General features: G+C 48.7%; 1 protein-coding gene across 7 annotated transcripts in view; it reads right to left on the bottom strand.

The window, feature by feature from the left end:
- Positions 1–18,220, bottom strand: part of ILDR2 (immunoglobulin like domain containing receptor 2) — a 42,984-nt gene extending 24,764 nt beyond the window's left edge. For 3 of the 7 annotated variants that reach the window (XM_074857350.1, XM_074857363.1, XM_074857372.1), the window contains exons 1-3: positions 17,028–17,211; positions 6,782–7,114; positions 5,571–5,690 (exon numbers count right to left, since the gene is read on the bottom strand). In XM_074857350.1, coding sequence (XP_074713451.1) covers positions 5,571–5,690; positions 6,782–7,114; positions 17,028–17,073 — 499 coding nt within the window. In that variant the 5' untranslated portion in view covers positions 17,074–17,211. Of the gene's footprint in view, positions 1–5,570; positions 5,691–6,781; positions 7,115–7,201; positions 7,272–14,945; positions 15,265–17,027; positions 17,285–18,119 lie in introns of those variants that run through there. The other 4 variants (XM_074857346.1, XM_074857379.1, XM_074857352.1 and 1 more) reach the window with 4 other exon arrangements.
- Positions 18,221–18,500: the final 280 nt, after the last annotated feature.

Here is an 18,500-nt window from a genome sequence, read left to right as displayed (position 1 = left end):
GGGACACTGCCCTGAGGGGAGGCTGGAAAGAACGGGAGTGGAAGTGTGGCCCTTGTAAATCAGATACTTTTCCAAGGAAGCTGCTGTGAGATTTATTGGGAGAGCATGGCTCTCCAGTGAGTTCCTCCATGCTCCCTCTGCTCGGAGTAAACTTTATTCTTTCTTCCCATCCTTCTCTTCAACTGGAGGGAGAAACAGCAGCAGCCCTTCTTGGAGATCAAAGTTTTAGCAGGCAACAAAGACCTCCAAGGAGGCTGTTGCCATGGCTACCTTAGTAACGGAGGTCTTTTAATCACACCAGTCTCCTTTGTGAGCAGCGTGTGGCTGTCGCTGGCAAATAAGGAGGAAAAGAGGGGTAAAAAACCTTGGCAACAAGTAGCACTTCTAAATGGTGTGAAATAAATAACTAGGAGTAGGCTGGGCTAGGACGAGGGAGATTGGACGCAGATTACAAAGGCAGCAGCACAGTGGTCCAGGGCAGAGCAGCAGTGCCTAGCGAGGACAGGACAAGCACTCTGGGGGTGGAAGGACGCCAGCGGCCTTCCTGGCATCATTGCCTTCCCTGGATTTTTAAGAGGAGGGCTCGAGTGCCAGTCACTTCCTTCACCTGCTGGCACTACCCGCCTTTGGTCACGAAGGCGCAGCTCAAGGTCGGAGAGCCCTCACCGTGAAGTTGCTTACAGACACCTCCCCGGCTGAGATCTGGCCCTCTCATCCCCAACACATGGCCAATAGCACTGACATCTCTGCCAACTGCTGTGACCAAGTACTGCCTCGGATGCTACTGGCAGTTTTTCAGCGAAACAGAGCAAAGTCCTAAAACCATCATCTTGCAAGGGAAAATTCTGCCAAGAACTTTTCCGTCTCCGAAACCACATCAACTTTTATAATACAGTCTCTCCTGGCACACAAGAGACTCCAAACCTGGCTATATTTATACCAGCTATTGAGTCACTTTGCTGAGTAAGAACTGTCTTATTAGCATTGCACGCCATATACACACATCCAAGTAGAGATTTATCTTCTCTGAAACCTAACGCATGTCTGTACATTAATTAATGTGCAATATGCTGTGTGTATATGTATCTAGGTTCCTTCCTACCTATGGGTGTTAGACTTGATAAATTTTGGGTTTAGCCTATATCGATACTGGCTAGTAATACAAACTACCAAAGGTGTCAGTTTACCAACATTAAGTGCTAGCTGACTTCAGAAACTAACAAAAACCTCAAGTGCTAATTGTTGTTATTTAAAGCATAACAAGGTTGAAGCTGAAGCTTCTAAAAGATTAATTATAAAATAATATTTCCTTAATATATAATTTATGTAGTATTAGCTGCTGAACTGGATGGGAAAAAAAAGCAGGTGATAGCTGTCTAGCAAAGCACCCAGATCACTAACCAAAGTACCAAACCAACAACTTGGATTAGTGGATCACTTTCCTGCTTTTTCCAGGAACTTGACACATCCTTGGGAATTGAAGCCACTGTTCTGTGAAGCATGTCTAAGCTATGTAAAATCTTGTAATGCAAACATTGCCGAGCTTGCACAGACCTACATGTTTCAGGGTAGCCAGCTGTGCCTAGCTATACCTACAGCCATTGCTCTAGAGCTGTACCAGCTTGGGAAGGGAGCAGTATAGCTGCTTTCACAGCACCCTGCCCCGATTAGTAAATTCTGGCTCTTGGAAAGGCTTACTGGGTTACGTGCAATCCCCTCCAATTAAGCTAGACTGCTTCCTGATGGGAGCTGGGTCACATGAAGCTAGGATGGGGGATCCGCTGACACTGCCCAGTACTTCTGATTCCAAGGTTACTGCAGGCACCCTGCATCCACTGTGCTGGCACTTCAACAAAGGCTGCAATGAATGACTTTACTGAAGCCCACTGACATGCTCATATAAAACGCAGTGCACAAGGGCTACAAATAACAATTTGATTAATAGCACTGTCTGTGTTTCAAGCAGGACATTCAGCTGCTAGCTACTAAGGTAGAAATGTAGACTTTCTTAGAAATTTATGATTCAGCCTTTTTGATTCAATCACATTAGTTCTAAAAAATAAAAATTTATAAAGTTGCAAATGGATTCGTTAGCCCACCTGTAATGTCAGCAAAGGGTTCTACACTTCTAATAAAACACTAGAGTGCAGAGAGCATCACTTGACTCCTGTTGTGGAATTCCTAAGCTTCTGCTGCAGCAGAAGCAGAGTTCATACAGTTTCCAGCATGCCAGACCCGTTTGGAGATTCCAAATGCCACCAAAATACAAATATTTAATAGAAGTGTAATAGTACTTTTTGATTACAAATCTCTCCTTACTCTACAGAAGGTTCACTACCAGCCAATCTCCTCCTGTGTTTCTGAGGCACAGAGGTTACTATCCCTCTTACCTTGCCTGCACCAATTCCGTTAGAGAGGGTAAAGTCCCTGACTAAGCAAAACCTACTGAATGGTCTTTTCAGCAAAGCACTTAAGCACATGCTTAACATCAGGTATGCTTTATAAATCCTATCAGCTTTGCTGAGCACAAATGGATATAAATAAATGCTTATATGCTTTTCTGAAATAGGCCTGAAATGAAGACAGCACATGGGATGCTCTGATGCTACCTAAAGTTGTCCAGCTGCTTCGTGTGTCAACATGACACGTCCAGGTGACAAAACTCAACATGCAATCCCATCATGACCCAGGCTGACTGGCTACTTAGACTTCACTGTAAGTCTCTGGGATTGTTTCCCTAAGGAAAAAGGAATACTGTAATCCTGGCACAGGTTGCCCAGAGAAGCTGTGGCTGCCCCCTCCCTGGCAGTGTTCAAGGCCAGGTTGGACGGGGCTTTGAGCAACCTGGTCTAGTGGAAGGTGTCCCTGCCCGTGGCAGGGGGGTTGGAACTAGGTGGTCTTTAAAGTCCCTTCCAACCCAAACCATTCTATGATTCTATGATAATTTGCTCAGGTTTTGGATTTTGCTCCAAGTTGTGATAAAGCAGCTTTTGACCAACTTTTAATGGTGCAATTCACTGTAGAAGAGCAAGATCCTCCACTTTTAGCTAAGAAAATTTCCATTAATTTATTGATGCTATCAGGTATCTACCATTTTTGCCTCTCAGACCTTTCAAGGTTTCTATGTGATATTAAACTGCCCTGTCCAGAAGTACCTTTCTCAAACCTAAACACACCTTTCATCTTCACATTAATATGAAACCACTAGAAGGGATATTTTCCTATTTCCTTTTCCATTCTCATTTTTCTGTCTTCCCCCACTGATAACATGAGTGGGTAGAACCTCTGCTCTATTCAAAATTCTAATCTATGCTTAAATCATGCAGCAGCCCCAAAATAAGCATTGTAAATTATATTTGAAAGACCACTGGCAGCAAGGAGCAAACAGCAACATGCTTTGGGAATCTTAGTGTCTCTCGCAGACACTATTCCTCCACTGCTCCAACCAGTGTAACAGGGAATCTGGGTTCCCCCCAAAGAGCAGCAAACAGCAAAACAGCAAACAAAACCCTTTTACAACATGTCCCCTAGGACTGTGGTATCGCTTCAACCTACATCGGTACTCACTGTCTCCCTCCAAGCAGTGGGATGGAATAAAAAATTTCCCAGAAGACACCAGAATATTAAGAAATGGTATTTTCACCACTGGCTGCTTCCTCCTTTAGCCATCAATGGGGAGAAGTAAAGGAAAAGGAAGAAAAAATACCAGCAAAGGCAGAAGGAAAAGACTAAGGTGGGAAGGGGAAGGAAGGAAAATGGGTAGGTAACCTGGAATTGCTCCGAAAGCTGGAATGTTGCCTCCGTACACACTACCCAGGAAAAGAAATACACACAAGCTGTGCCAAACAGCATGAGGCAGAACAAAGTATGCCCACGACAAGTATGCTTTCATGCTGCTGCCAAACTTAGCAGAGTGCTGCATAAAGTGCAAGGTCAGACCCACAGGCTGTAGTGAACAGAAAAGCAGATGCGGTCAAGGTAACACGGCCTAAGCCACATGTCTCCTCCCAACATAACCACAACGAACGGGCCAGGGACATCATCAAGTCAGCTTCAGGAGGGAATTTCTTTGTTTTCCCCCCAATAGTCTTCTGTACACACTGCAAAACAGATTCTTCCTGTTACCATGGTGCTGTTTCATCACTGGTGTCTGAGCAGAGTTGTAGATACACATAAGAGGAAGACACCAAATCCTGGACAGAAAGGTGAAGAAGGGACAAAATTCAGCAGCCCATCACCACGCAGCCACAGACAGCTCCTCTGGAGAGGCTACATAACAGCTACAACTGCCACCGGGCAGAGATAACCTCACCTGAACTAACACAGGTCAGTCGTGGGCCTGTTATTACCTAGCGTATGACACACAGTCACACTGTGGATTTAGACAGGGGTATGACACCGTTTTCAGGAGGGACCCATTCGCCACTTGTCCATTGCTTGGCTGACATCTGAAGGAGGGAGGGGAGGTAATGGCACTGTTACAGTCACTCACCCTTTCAATCTGGTTTACAGCTCCAAATATAAATGCCAGTTAAACTCTGATCTTAGCCATGAGAGCAAGGGCACTTGAGGGACATGTTCTATTGTACACCTCTACATATCACCTATACATATAGACCCAAGCTTTTTAACATTTCCTTCACAGGCTGTACAGAACTTGTACACCCAAGAACCACTCAAGCATGCTGACCAAACACCTGTGTCAGCAGGTCTTAAGGTAAGTTGGGAAAAACTCATCTTACTCTCCTGGGGCAGTCTAGTGGTGAAGTACTACAGCTGGCTCAAGGCAGTGTCAACAAATGTCCCTGAAATGCCCATTCCACTCTGCTTTTCTCCCCTAGCTGGGATGGGTGCCTTTACAGTGAGCTGGATTTTCGAAGCCATCACTGAAAGCTAACCCTGCAAATAGGAAAGAAACTGATATTGCTCACCACACTGCTCAAGGGAGCTTAACAGAAACAGGGCCAAGCATACATACTGCAGAGAGGACAGGTCCTTTCAGTGGCTGCACCAGCTTAGACCTGATGAGGGTGACTGTGAAACTGCACCTCTAACTGGACAAGTATAATTAGGCAACAGAAATACCTCCCAAAGTGACACACTCAAGCAGATAAGCACAGTGCTTGACATCCTCACGGGTCAGAAGAGTGGGGCGAAGGGTACGTCAAAAGACTGCAAAAAGCATGCGATGTCATGTCCTCTGGGTGTCTATTTTTACAACTCTGTCTCAAGTGTTCACTTTGCTGCAAGTTTATTGTTTTATGTCTTAAAAACAAGGGTTCTGACTTTCCACAGCCTTGCACTTTCTGTAGTCATTTACGCCTGTATAACGTGTGAGCAGTGTGGGTGTAAACATTACTATTCTGGTTTGGTAGTGTTTGCCACCCACTTTGCCTAGGTGTGAATGACTGCACAAGGTGCAAGGCAATGGTGAAGGTACTGAGGAGACTGTTTCACATAGATCTTACACCCATAGTAATATGGTGCACAGATATGTATAGAGAGCAAGAGAGCAGAAGGAAAGATACATCAGCTATCTGCTGAAAAAGCAATCTGGCAAAAGGGCTTACCAAGCACAAGCAGCTCCACCGATTCTTCATTCTTGCCCTCCACATCATCCGGTGTGATAATAAGGCAGTAATAGAGCCCACTGTCTCCCCACATCAACTTCCCAATCTGAAGGTCCGCATCTGAAAGGCAAAAAAGAAGAGTCAGGCTTTCTCTCCGACACCTATAGCAAGAGTGACGTGTTGAAAGCACTGGGTCTGTCTCCGTGTCCCAAATCCATTTCATTTCCTTACTAAGAGGAGGGGTTAACCTTATCCAGAATATCACTGCATTCAGGAAAAAACAACAAGCTCAGGACTCTCTGGCTGTAAGTGGAAAGACAGGTAATGCTGTAGAGGCAGCTCACTCTGCAAATGCCAAGAGCAGAAGGGCTAACTAAGGTCATTCTCTGTCCTTCCTATCACCTAAGGCCTGGGGTCCCAAGAGTATTTCTGCCATGCAAGAAGGGCTTAGACAGCGTCTCCTCTACAACACTTCAGTCACCCACTGAAGAGGTTACACGGAGACAAAGGAAAACACTCCCCTTGCTAAGGCTGATCACATGCTCTCTACACCAAGGAGCCTCCACTTCTGGCTAAGTGGTCTCCCAAGTCAAGCAGAAGCCTTGTACTTTTGAGGGACAAGGTTTCTCACGCAGCCTCCCAGACCAAAAGTTTAAGGACCCTGCCACCCCCCATCTCCAGCCAACCTGACTTCACCCCACGGAAATCTCTTCCTTTCACACTGCCCAAGGCTTTGTGGGTTTAGCTTCATGACAGGGTAAGCTGGTGAAGACCAGAGTCGAGCAAACATGAAGTGTAGGAAAATTTTGGTATTTTGGAACTGGGAAAAAATCAGCAGAGTTTGCAAGGAAGAAAAACCTAGCCTGCAGAGGCTGAACTCATACCTTGCTGGCACCCCTTTGCTAAGGAAAATCTATATACAGCATAATATGCAGAAGCCAAGAATAACGACCTTCCACTTCATCAAAGGGAAAGAATTCTATATCAGGGTTGGAGACCTACATGGAGTCGGATGAAGGGAAGTGCCAAAGGAAACGACCTTTGGGTCTAGGGTTGGTTGGTTGAATCGTAAATGTCTGACGCACAACAGCTCCCTTGCAACAGCCTTTTCTAAGGGAGTTAACTGAACAGTTACTGCCAACCTCCAGTATCCCAAACTGCTAAGGGTCCAATCCAACCCCCACCAACCATCACTGGGGTAGGAGAGTTACCGTGGACAATGCTGACATCTCTTTCCTTATAGAAGTCCCCTATAGTGACGGCAGATCCTTGTTTGGAGGCCACGACACGGACTGTCCTCCTGCTGTCCACGCAGTCCAGGTAGGGATCCCAGTCCAGGTTCCTCTTGCTCATCGTTTGTAAACCAGAAGTCGCCATACCCAAAGCTTCTCCCATCCGGTCCTGGCAGTAAGATTTAAACCTCCACTGTACCACAGCTGGTTGGGTGGAAGAAGTAGAGAAATGGCAGCGAAGCAGAGCAGGCTGAAACAACATGGCCACCTTCTTCTTCTCAGGCACAGTGACCTGCAACCCTTCCACCTCAGCTAAAAGACAAAAACATGAGTGTCATATGCCTTGGCATTGCTTCAAGTGCTACTGCATTTTATCATAGCATCATTCTCCCCACGTACATAAAATTAAAACGTCCATCTGTTTCAGGTGCTAGGGTGCAATACTCCTCAATGTATGTAAGCACGGGTGTCGCCAGCAGAAGTAAGTTTGCTTTTTTCATAGCCTACAGCCACAAGGAAAAATACAGCATGAGGGGGCTGAAGGCTCAAATGTCCTTACACTCTGTGGAGACCCTAACACAGCGGCGTGACAATTCACGGCTTCTGTGGCAGGTTCACAGATAAGGAAGAGTTATTTTAGGGATGGCCATACTCCACTTCTACAATAGGTCAGCCAAGGGGCCAGATCCTGAGTTCATAACAATCCCAATGCAGAGTAAGTCACCCCACTCCCACTTTCGGAGGCATCACACCTCCTCTTTGAAAGTCAGGCAGCACACAGTGCCCGGCCCAGCCCATTGTGCACCAGTGCCCAGTTAGTGCTGCTTGCTCTGCCAAACTCTAGAGATGCATGAAGGAGTGGGTCCAAATCACACAGCTCCTGCCAGGGCTGGCATGTAGCACTGAAAGAAATTGCTTCATGTGGGAGGTGTAGAGAAAAATGGCCCAAACACTCAAGTTTTTCACATTCCCAGGGAGGAGATGGATCTCAACACGTAATGTTTATCTACCAGCTGACAGGAGAGCTGCAGCCCGGAGCTGATGTATAAAGGCCTCAGAGAAGATGCACGGGACTGCTGCCACATCCTTGTGTAACTTAGGGAGAAGATGAGAGTCAGTGAGCAATGCCAGCAGAGAGCCCTCGGGAGAGTGAGGTACTCCATCTACCCGCAGGGGAATGGCCGAAACCTCCCACGCATGCCCGCATGGCCTTCATTGCTTCCCTCCCTCTTGCGCTGCAGGCAGCAATGATTGAGAGCACTGGAAACACACACTGACACTTTCCCACGCAGGGATGTGCCAGTCTGTGGAGGCACAGAAACAGCCCAGGAGCAAGGAGGGGGACATCTAAGAAAGAGGAAGTTTGTAACCAGGGGCACTCTCTGAAGCTGAGGGGCAACAGGGCCTGACAGTGGAGGTTTGGATGAGAAAAGGGAACCAGTTTCAGTATGGGAGGTGTTGATGATGGCAGTTCCCTACCCCAGTTACCGTACACTCCAAGGTCCAGAGCAGCACACAGTGAAGAAGAGAACAAGACACAAGGAAACATTCCAGAGAACAAAGAAGGGGATGGTTACACGACATCAGGAGGGACTGATGGACTTAGGGACAGCTTAGGGAGGAATGAAAGACTGAGAACAAAGAAAGGCTTCCTGATGTCAGGAAGCAGTAGGACAGAAAGGCAAATGCCAAGAAAGAAGAAAACAGACAGAGTAAGGATGAAGTATCAGGATAAGTATCAGAAGCAGAAGGACAAGCAGGACGACAATCATGGAAGCAGGAAGCTCACGTTCAGCTGGAAGAAGCTGAAGAGGTGTCTCAGCCTAGGTCAAAATAATTTCAAAGGGCTGGAACCAGGTTGCAGAAGATTACGAAATGATATAGAGATGAGAAGAAATGGAGTCAGCAAAAATAAACCACCCGCTCCAGAAACTAGAGATGAAAAGGAGATAGAAGTTGGCAAAAGAAAGTGAAATGACAGGAGATATCTTTAGGATGGGGAAAAAAAAAGGCATAGACTAAAGCACTGGAGCTTAAAGCAGACAGAGAGCAATAAATGCATCAACAGTATGACAGCAGCAGGCATGAAGGGACAAGGTCAAGTTGGAGACAGCTGCAGACTTACAAAGCAAGAGCAAGCAGAGATCTCATGATCAGGAGACAGAACCAAAGGAAAGTGAAGAGCCTGGATCAACGCTGAATATTCATTTCAACAAGTTATCAATGTCCAAACTATAAATCACACAGGGGATAAAAACACAGTATGGACAGAACCTAGGGGAAGGCGTATTTCAGAGAGGCAAGACAGTCACTGATACTAACAAAGAGTTTCACATCTAGGCAGGACTTGACCCTGGAGACTACTATGTGAAGGCTTGCAGTACACAAGGGTGCTATGGCATTTGCACAGCAATGCTATATTATGCATACAACACCTGTGCCATGTGGAAGTTGCAGAGGAGATGTCATTAGCTTTGCCAGAAGTGCCTGGACCCAAATCCAGACACTGAAACATGGATGTTCTCCAGAGTACCACAAAACACAGCTGAAGTCCCAACAAGATGCTCCCATAGGAGAGGCAGGGGCATAAGGCAGCTCCTCCACTCTCCCGAGGTGTAGGCAGAGAGGTAACTCAAGAAGTGGCAGCTGGGACGGTACTGCCAGGTCTCCTGTTCCTGGGGACTAGAGGGGCAGAAATGTGGGGGCCATGCGGCACTAAGAGAATGTTACCACTTGCTTCTCAAGGTGAATCAAGTGGTGACGTTGTCTTATTCTCTCCTCTCCAGAGACACGTGCTCCCTGGGCTGCACCTGAATGCAAGAGACATAATGAACACCTTGAAAAATGAATGGGTCTGGGTCAGACCTGTATCTGGGAACTCTATGGCTGACCCCACGCAGTCTGTGGCCAAAGCCAGCATGTGACATGAGCTGATCAAGTGACTCATCACGTTACTTCAGCTTCAGGGATAAAACAGTGACACAGTGAATATTTAAATCTTTCCCCTGTGAACGAAGTACACCGCTTAGTAAATACAGTGCTTTCAGCTAACTGTGCACCATAGCCCTCCTTCCCTGTTAATGAGATTAATGAGTTTGGCAAGCCAGGCACTGCTTTAATAAATGATTAGCTGAGCTTTAGCAAATTCTCGTCTGACTAACCTTCCCCACCCTACCCCCATGTGAATGTCTGTATCGAGAAAAGAAAAGAAAAGCAGCTTTTGGGAAAACACAGGAATTTTTTTTCTACCCAAAAGCATTTGGGAGATGTGCAGTAAATTATCTGGCATCTTCTACATCCTATCCCAAGCTCCTTATTAACTTTTCAAGTATTATTTTCGGATCCTTTTCAGAAACAGCATTTAAGAGCAACACAGTGCCTCAGATTGAGAGACTGGAGCAGTGGAAACTCTAGATCTATTTAAGTCAAATTATATATAATTATATATGGCTGAACTGGGAAATTATACACCTGTTATTTCCTCTGCCAAAAAAAATGATTGGAATCGATTCATGTAGTACGTCACTGCTGTAACAACATCCATCAAAAAGGCCAACAGGATGTTCAACTGCCCGATAGTGGCTTTACACCTACCAGTTATGTCCATGCACGTGAATTATAGAGGTCTGCTTAGGACTTCCTCAACCTCAAGATGAAACTGCTGACCTCAAAAATCTTCAAGAGACTAGCCAAGATAAGAAAAACCTCAGATATATCACAGGACAGAACTCTGGGCTGATTGTATAGAGGAGCAAAAAAAGAGAGAGATGTGAAAAAAGATGACAAGCTTAGTGACAGTGCCGTGATAGCTCTTTGTCTAGTTTCATACAAGTAGGACTAAAAAGAAACTCAATTGTGCTCTGTGTTTTGACTAATGCAGACAGAGCAAGATTAGCCCTTATTTCAAAATCATCATGGAAATGTAATTCCTGTACTCCAGAGAAGCAACCTGTTCATTGTGAATTTCACAATGTTTGAACTTTCACAAGAAAAATCTAGCTCGTGGGAGTCTCATAACTGCATGACAATTTTGCTTTCCTTCTTTCTTGTTCTCCTAAATCCGCAAAAAAAGGTCCGCAAATATTAATCAAGTGCATCTTAAAACCAGATACGCTTACCCTCAGAAAATAAAAAGAATCCATGGTTTTGTGTGTCTGTGCATGTGTATATGTATGCTCCCAGAGAAATAGCTTAAAAATAATCACACTTCAGAAATATAATTGTACGGGCTTTGTCTGTTTCTCATTAGCAGTATGTATTTGTCTCCTTTCTCTGACTCTCTTCCTAAACTATCCTCCAATTATGCATTCAAACTATGCAATCAACATTACACACAAGCTATCACTAATACATTTTGGTGGTGATTAAAGAAAATTCCAGGAAGTGATTATAGAGGGGATATTTGTAAGGGCGCATTTGAGCCTTGTGAGCCTGATCTTCATAAGCACCTTCCATGAGTAAGGAGGGAAGGCAATTGAGAGGTGATAACTTAGGCTCTTGCTTTTCAGTTGCCCTCTGGAGGAGCCTATGCCTCCCTGAGGCTAGATGAATCCTAAGAAGATTTAGCTTCACTACACAGCCTTAAGTTAGCCTTTATGAATAGAATCATAGATTGGTTTGGGTTGGAAGGGAGCTTAAAGATCATCTAGTTAGAATAAAGTTGATCTGAAGCACTAATCCCTCTAAATAATGGCAAAGCCAAATACTGTAGTTCAGTGTAACAGGTCTCAGACTGCATCCTTCTAGCACGTAAGATCTGAGTCCAAGAGAAGGCAGCACACATTATTCTTCAGGTCAGCATGGGTCTCCCTAGCCGTGCATGCATCACATCTCTTTCTTTGCAATTATTTGGTCCAAACTATCACTTGCCTGAGGTAGTACAGCTGATGCTATGAAACTACAAAAATTATATCCCCCCATTTTATGCACTTTTATTGATAGGAGTGGCAGTTGTGCACACAGGATAAGGGAAGTCCTTGGGCCCTTGAACCAGGCACCCTGGGAAAACTACTCCCAGACTATACCTAGGGGCTTTGGCAGAAAAGCACATGTTCATTGGTAAGAGACAGTACTCCCAGGGTAGTTTATATCACTTCCCCAAACAAAATAAACTGCTGGGCAAAAGGATGCTATAGCTTTCTTTTTTGTGCCTTGGCTACTCTGCATCAATTAAAAGTGTTCTTTCCCCTACTGCTGAATACAGGCACACCATCCACACTTTCAAATGCGGATCAAGCCTGAATCAGGAAGTGCAAGATCTGGGCTTCCAGACTGGAAAGCCAGAGATGATAAACAGATGTGTAAACAGGTGAATGGAGAGCCAGTGGGATCACTGAGATTGTGTTGTACAGATTCTTGCTTACTCATGCTGGACTAAATCCAATCCATGCAATCTATCAGCAAAAGCCATCACCATCAGATTGTGTTGAGTGGTTTATGGGAAATTAATTGGATGTCTTGGTCTGGTTCCTATCAGACTTATGTTCTTAGCTCCATGGCCACTGTCAACTTTTTTAGCCAGCAAGAAACCAGTGCCTAAATAAGTCAGCTGCAGCTGAGGTGAAAAAGGATGGTACTGCTTTTTACAGCTCCATAGCAAAACTGAGAATTTCAGCTCCCTAACTGCTTAACCTGGAAAGAGGCAAAACCAAAGCAGTTGGAGAAAAGCATGGCCTTGCACACCCAGCACTCACAGCACAGAACCTCAATACAAAACCACTCCACGTAGGACACAGCCCGGACTCTGCAAACTGACTGCAGTAGACACTGGACTATTCCTCGCTCTTCCTTGTTCTCTGTGATGCTGTCCCCTAGGCTCTCCACACTCCCGACATCTTTAGGGAAGTACATAGCCCTGAAATAGCAAGGACTACATAAGTGCCTTTCACAAGAGCTCAGGACATTTCATGGGCTTTTCTAGGTATTGGTCTCTCTTCACCAGCTTCCCTTTGCTCATCTCACTCTCTTATGACCCACCCTTTCACACATTCACAAAGGTCACCCTGGATGTTTTCAGGTGAATTATCTCAGCTTTGGCCACCACATCAAATCCACCCTGTCTTATTACTGTCTGAAAGCTGTGACAATTTTCAGATAGCTCCTGGTTTATAGCCTTGGTGCAGCATCCCACAAATCATTCCCAGAACTCAGTAACTGATCACCACCAGAAACCTGAGAACGCATCATAGAATCATAGAATGGTTTGGGTTGGAAGAGACCTTAAAGCCCATCTAGTTCCAGCCCCCCTGCCACAGGCAGGGACACCTTCCACTAGACCAGGTTGCTCAAAGCCCCTTCCAACCTGGCCTTGAACACTGCCAGGGAGGGGGCAGCCACAGCTTCTCTGGGCAACCTGTGCCAGTGTCTCACCACCCTCACAGGAAAGAATTTCTTCCTTATCTCTAATCTAAATCGACCCTCTTTCAGTTTAAAACTGTTACCCCTCATCCTATCCCTACACTCCCTGATCAAGAGTCCCTCCCCATCTTTCCTGTAGCCCCCTTTAAGTACTGGAAGGCCGCTATAAGGTCTCCCCAAGTCTTCTCTTCTCCAGGCTGAACAACCCCAACTCTCTCAGCCTGTTCTCACAGGGGTGGTGCTCCAGCCCCCTGAGCATCTTTGTGGCCTCCTCTGGACTCACACGAGCAGCTCCATGTCCTTCTGGTGTTGGGGGCCCCAGAGCTGGACACAGCACTGCAGGTGGGGTCTCATAAGAGAGGAGTAGAGAGGGAAAATTCCCCTCCCTCGCCCTGCTGGCCACACTGCTCTTGATGCAGCCCAGGATACAGTTGGCTTTCTGGGCTGTGAGCACATATTGCTGGCTCATAGTCAGTTTTCCATCCACTAATACCTCCAAGTCCTTCTCCTCAGGGCTGCTCTCAACAAAGGAAAAGGGAAGAGTCTCTCTAAGTCTTGTAACAGGAAGCCATAACACCTGTCCTTGGGATGGCATTGGGATTTCCACTGGTGCCAGTCCCACTCAAGGTGACCTCACAGGAATAAAAAGTAAGAAGAATGTGAGATTTCTTCCCAGTTAAACTAAGCTTATGCTGTGTGCAGCCAATCAAAAGAAGTCAGATGAATACTTTAAATCAAGGCAGATAAAACAGTCCACACATTTCCCTGCCTTCCCAAGAAGTCTGCTCAGTTGGCCAGGAAACAGAAAAGCACAACTGTGCTCCAGCACACCCCCTCTGCCTGCCCTCCTAAACTGTGGCTGGGAAAGCAGAGGTAGTAAATCTACCTGCCTTTGTATATACCATAACATTGCAGTGGTTCTTCTGCACAGGGAGAGTAAACAGGTACTGAGTGCTAAATTACTGGTGAGAAATTACTTAGCAGGGGGAGAAGATCACATTTCAACGTGGACAGTCTTCTAACTGTAATCTTTCCAAGCTCCGCCTGAGTCATGAGGCAGAAAAAAATGTGCTCTGCTTGTTCTGTAGGTAAAACTGGAGTTCAGTCTCCAGTGCAACCCTTCTCACTAGTTTTAAATGCATTAGGAATTACATCATTTATAAGAATAATGGTAAACATGAGGAGAGGATTCATTCCAGAATCAAGCTCCTCTTGGTAGTTTACAAGAACCAGCTTTACACAGAGGCTTAAGGATACTTGACAAACTGTATCTTCTTTCTCTAGAATGAGAACAGAGTCCCACACATAACCTAACCCATGTCACTTCACAGGAAGGAATAAAGGATGACCTGCTCTTCATCCTTTTGCTGTTGTTATTAAAACACTAGCTTTAGGCACGTGGGAGAGCAGGACAGGGAGAAGCCTAACCAAATCCACTGTACCTCACACAGGATTTTTTGAAACTGCACTAAGAAGTCACAATGCACAAAACCAAACAAACGATAAATGCAAGAGCCAAAAACTAAAGACAAACAAAGGACAGAGAGGAATTATTGCTTGGAGGAAAGGAACTGTAAGTGCCGATTAGAAATTTCTCAGCCCACCTCGAGGAGGGAGGAGGGGAGAGAAGGGGGTGAGAGCCTCTCTCTCTTTCTTGCTCCCTTTTGTCTCCCTGCTTCCTCCCCATCTTGCACTCTGTCTCTTACCCTGGCCCCTCCACCTCCCAACCCCCACTTCTCTTTCCCAGAGTGGAGTGTACCACTCTGGCTGGATTAGGGCTCCTTACCTTGATGCAGACCTTTCATTCCTTTGCACAGTCACTGGGGAGAGGAAAATCTTGAATCCATGTTTGCTAGCCTCTCTCCCTTTTCTGTGCACACGCACACACATACACGCTCACACTCACTCACACACCTTTGCTTATTTGCTTTCTCTCAGCCATGGAAAAGGACAGCAGCGCCTGCTCTATCGCTGGGCGGCAGCGGCCGGGAGGCTGGAGGGGAGCAAGCTGACAGCGGCTGCCTCCATCTCTCAGCACACGGCTACGGCTAACCTGTTGCCTGCCGGAAGCCTTTGCCTGCCAGCGGTTGACAGCACCAGCGGCAGGCAGTCCTGTCTCGAAAGCCAGGACTAAAGGAGACTGGAAGGTCTTCCTACTGCGGCGGTACCTCTCTCTCTGCAGACCTTGCACGCTCCAAACTGCGGTGGCTGCCAGTAATCATGAACCACCCTTAATGGAGGGAGAAAGGTGTCAACAGCCCAGCTTTTCAGCTTGATGGAAAAGTCCTGATCTAGCCAGACATGTCCAGATAAAGAAGCTCTTTAAAAAGAGGGAGGAATGTAATGTCATGTTTATCTACACCCTGTACTCCTTTAGCAGTCCCTGCATGCTATTTATCAGCATACTACTATGGCTAGTAGGAAAGGAGTGGTAGTTGTGGGTGCGCTGGCACTCCAGACCAACTCAGTGAAGCGGGATATGTTCAGAAGCAGCCAAATGGCAGGGAGGGAAGGAGGGAGAGAAGCAAAGAGGGAGGATGAGCTGGAAGCTGCCGAAGCCCCAGATGAGGCCGTGAAACCCTGGAAGGGAGCAGTAGGCAGGCACCGGTGTTGAAGATGACTCAGAGTGAAAAAGCAAGGAAAGGGGAGGGTGGGTGGGTGGATGGTGGGAGAGAGGTGTTATGACTAAAAGCCAAATTTACTGCTTGTGAATCCTAAATCTGAATAGGAAGAGAGAAGAGCCTGAGGTCTTTTTTGTGGGATACATTGGTGGCGATGGGAAATATATGCCACTTAACCCAAGTGTGTCGGTTTCTTCTTTCAGCCTGTAACCAGCCTGCCTGGCTAAGTCAGCCCGCCGCCGCTTTTCTTAAAGCCTCCTGCTCCTGCCTGTGCCTGGGTGCTGCACCGGCTCCGAGGAGGCAGATCCTGCCGCTGACCTGACAGGGCTCCCTCTTTCTCCCTGATTCCCGGCTGCCCTGCCGCTCTCATTTCGCTGGAATCCCTAGCCTCTCCTTTCCTCGCTGTCCAGCTCTCAGAGCCAGCCCCTTTTCAGCTTGTTCCCCCTGCCCTTTCCCCATCGCTGAGCTCTCTCCGCTGTCCTCTCCGGCTCCCCTCCCCCTTGCTTAGGGAGGGCTTGCCCGACCTCTTTGCGAGCCGGCCGGGCGGCGAGCCGCGCTGGGGGAGGCAGTCCCCGTCCTGCATTGCTCACAAAGGCCTGGGCACAGCTGCACCACCTCCGGGAAGGCCGGACCCTGCCCCCCTGGAAGCCGGGGCAGAGGCAGAGCAGCCCCCTCCTCTCACACCTCTGTTAGACGGCGTGTGCGGCCAGTGCACCGGGAAAGAAGTTCCTCCAATTGTTCCCGGTCCGGCGTGGGCGGGTGGGGGGAGCCGAGGGTTGTCGCCATCCCCCCCTGCACCGCGGCCAAGGCCACCCCGGCCCGCCTCCCGCGCTCCTGCTGCCTCCCCGGGCCGGCTCCCACCTTCCCCGCCACCACCTCCTCTCCCCGCCCCGCGGCAAACGGTGGCTCAAGCGCCCCCCCCCGCCCCCCGCTGAGAGAAGCGCCGGGGGCCCCTCGAACCTTCCCCCACGGCCCCCCTGGGCAGGCGGGAGGCGCCGGCCGCCTCCCCCCGTCCCCAACAGCACCAGCCCTTGCCGCGAAGTCTCCGCAAACTACACCGCGGGACGCCCCCGAAAAGACCCCCCATCCCAGCCCACGCCGCCGCACGCCGGCTCCTTCCGCAGCTGCCCTCCCGCAGCCTGCCAGGGCATTTCCCCAAACCTCCCGTTTTCGCCCTAAAGACGTAGAGCCCGCCGGGCACGGCACGGGCACGTCGGGGCCGCCCGCGCCCCCGGCCGCGGCCCTACCTGCCAGCCACAGGAGGACGATCCAGCCCAGGACGTGCCCATCCATCTTCCCGCTGGCCCGGGCGGGCGGGCGCGACCATGCCGGGGGGCCGGCGGGAGAGGCCCGGGGGGCGGCGGGAGAGGCCTGGGGGGCGGCCCCGCCCGGCGCGCCCGCAGCCCGCCCCGGCAGCCGCCTCCCCGCAGAGCCGGCCGGGCTTGCGGCGAGCGGCCGCGCCGTGTGGCTTCTTCTCCGCTTCTTCTCCGCTCCTCCCCCGCTGCCGGCTCCCGCGGCGGCTGGGGGGGCCGCCTCGCCAGGCCGCCCCCGCGGCTGTCCGGGCGGGCGGGGCTCGGGCGGGGGGCGCCGCCGCCGGGAGCGGGGGGTGGGGGGTGGAACGGGACACACGCGGTTTCCCGAAACTGCTTCCTTCCCTCCCTCCCTCCCTCCGGCAAAGGCGCGTTTCGGTTGCCAGGTGCCGCTGGGGGGTTGCCGGAGCTCTTCGCAGCCGACGGGCACCCCGGCACGTTTCTCGGCAACTAGTTGAGGCGCCGAGGCCGGAGCGAGGCGCAGCCCCGGCCCGGCACTGACCTGGCAGGCGCTCGGGAATGTCGGCTCCCATCACCTATCCCCCCCAAATTAACCCAGCGTACACCCGGGGAAATGAACGTACGCTGTCCCCATTCCAAATTTCCCTGGGGCTTCCACTTCCAGCATGGGCACTGCGACTAATTACTGTCATTTTAGATTAAGCGGGGATATAATTTTAGATGAGGAGGAGGCGTTCTGGCTGTTAGCAATGGACAGCTGAGGTGTGGGGTGTTTTCATGCCAACGTGATATTGGAAGGGGACAGAAGTTTTCGGGGAGGAAGGGGACAGCTGACTAGAAATACAGCTAAAGAAGATCACTTTTTAAAAGATGGATGTTGCTCTGAAATTAAACGGTCCACAGTGGACCCACATGTATACACACGCACCATACTTAAAACTTCTAAACTTTCTGTGAAATCGAAGTAAATCAGTGGAATTGTTCCCAGGCCTAGAGCTGGCTAAATAGCAGCATGTTTGCTTTGGTGGCTCCGCACCAGAGAGAAGCACCTTCTAACATGGTACTCACCATTCACAGCGTACGGCACAGCTTCCCTGTGCGGGCCATTCATCTTCGGGCGTTTTCCTTTCAGGGGCGTTGCTGGTCTTTGTAACCAAAGTTTGGATTCTGCAGATGTCAGTGATCCACATGAGAGATGGGAGTAGTCTTCAACTTCTTCTCATCTGGAACCTGCCAAAGAACATAAACAGTTCTGATTTTCTAACGCCAAGTAGGGCCCCGGGAGGGAGCAGCGCGAGGTGTGTCCCGCTGCTGAAGGTGGGGTGCACAGGGGTGCCTGCGGTAAAACTGTACGAGCCCTTTGCATTCTGGCAGGTTTTTGCCAGTTGCCTGTAGATTCCTCATGCTTTTGCCTTTCAGACTGGACCCCTCTACAGGCAAAAAAAGCTT

This window comes from Strix uralensis, chromosome 2, assembly GCF_047716275.1.
Source record: "Strix uralensis isolate ZFMK-TIS-50842 chromosome 2, bStrUra1, whole genome shotgun sequence".
Classification (NCBI taxonomy): domain Eukaryota; kingdom Metazoa; phylum Chordata; class Aves; order Strigiformes; family Strigidae; genus Strix; species Strix uralensis.
This window is presented reverse-complemented; position numbering and strand designations above follow the sequence as displayed.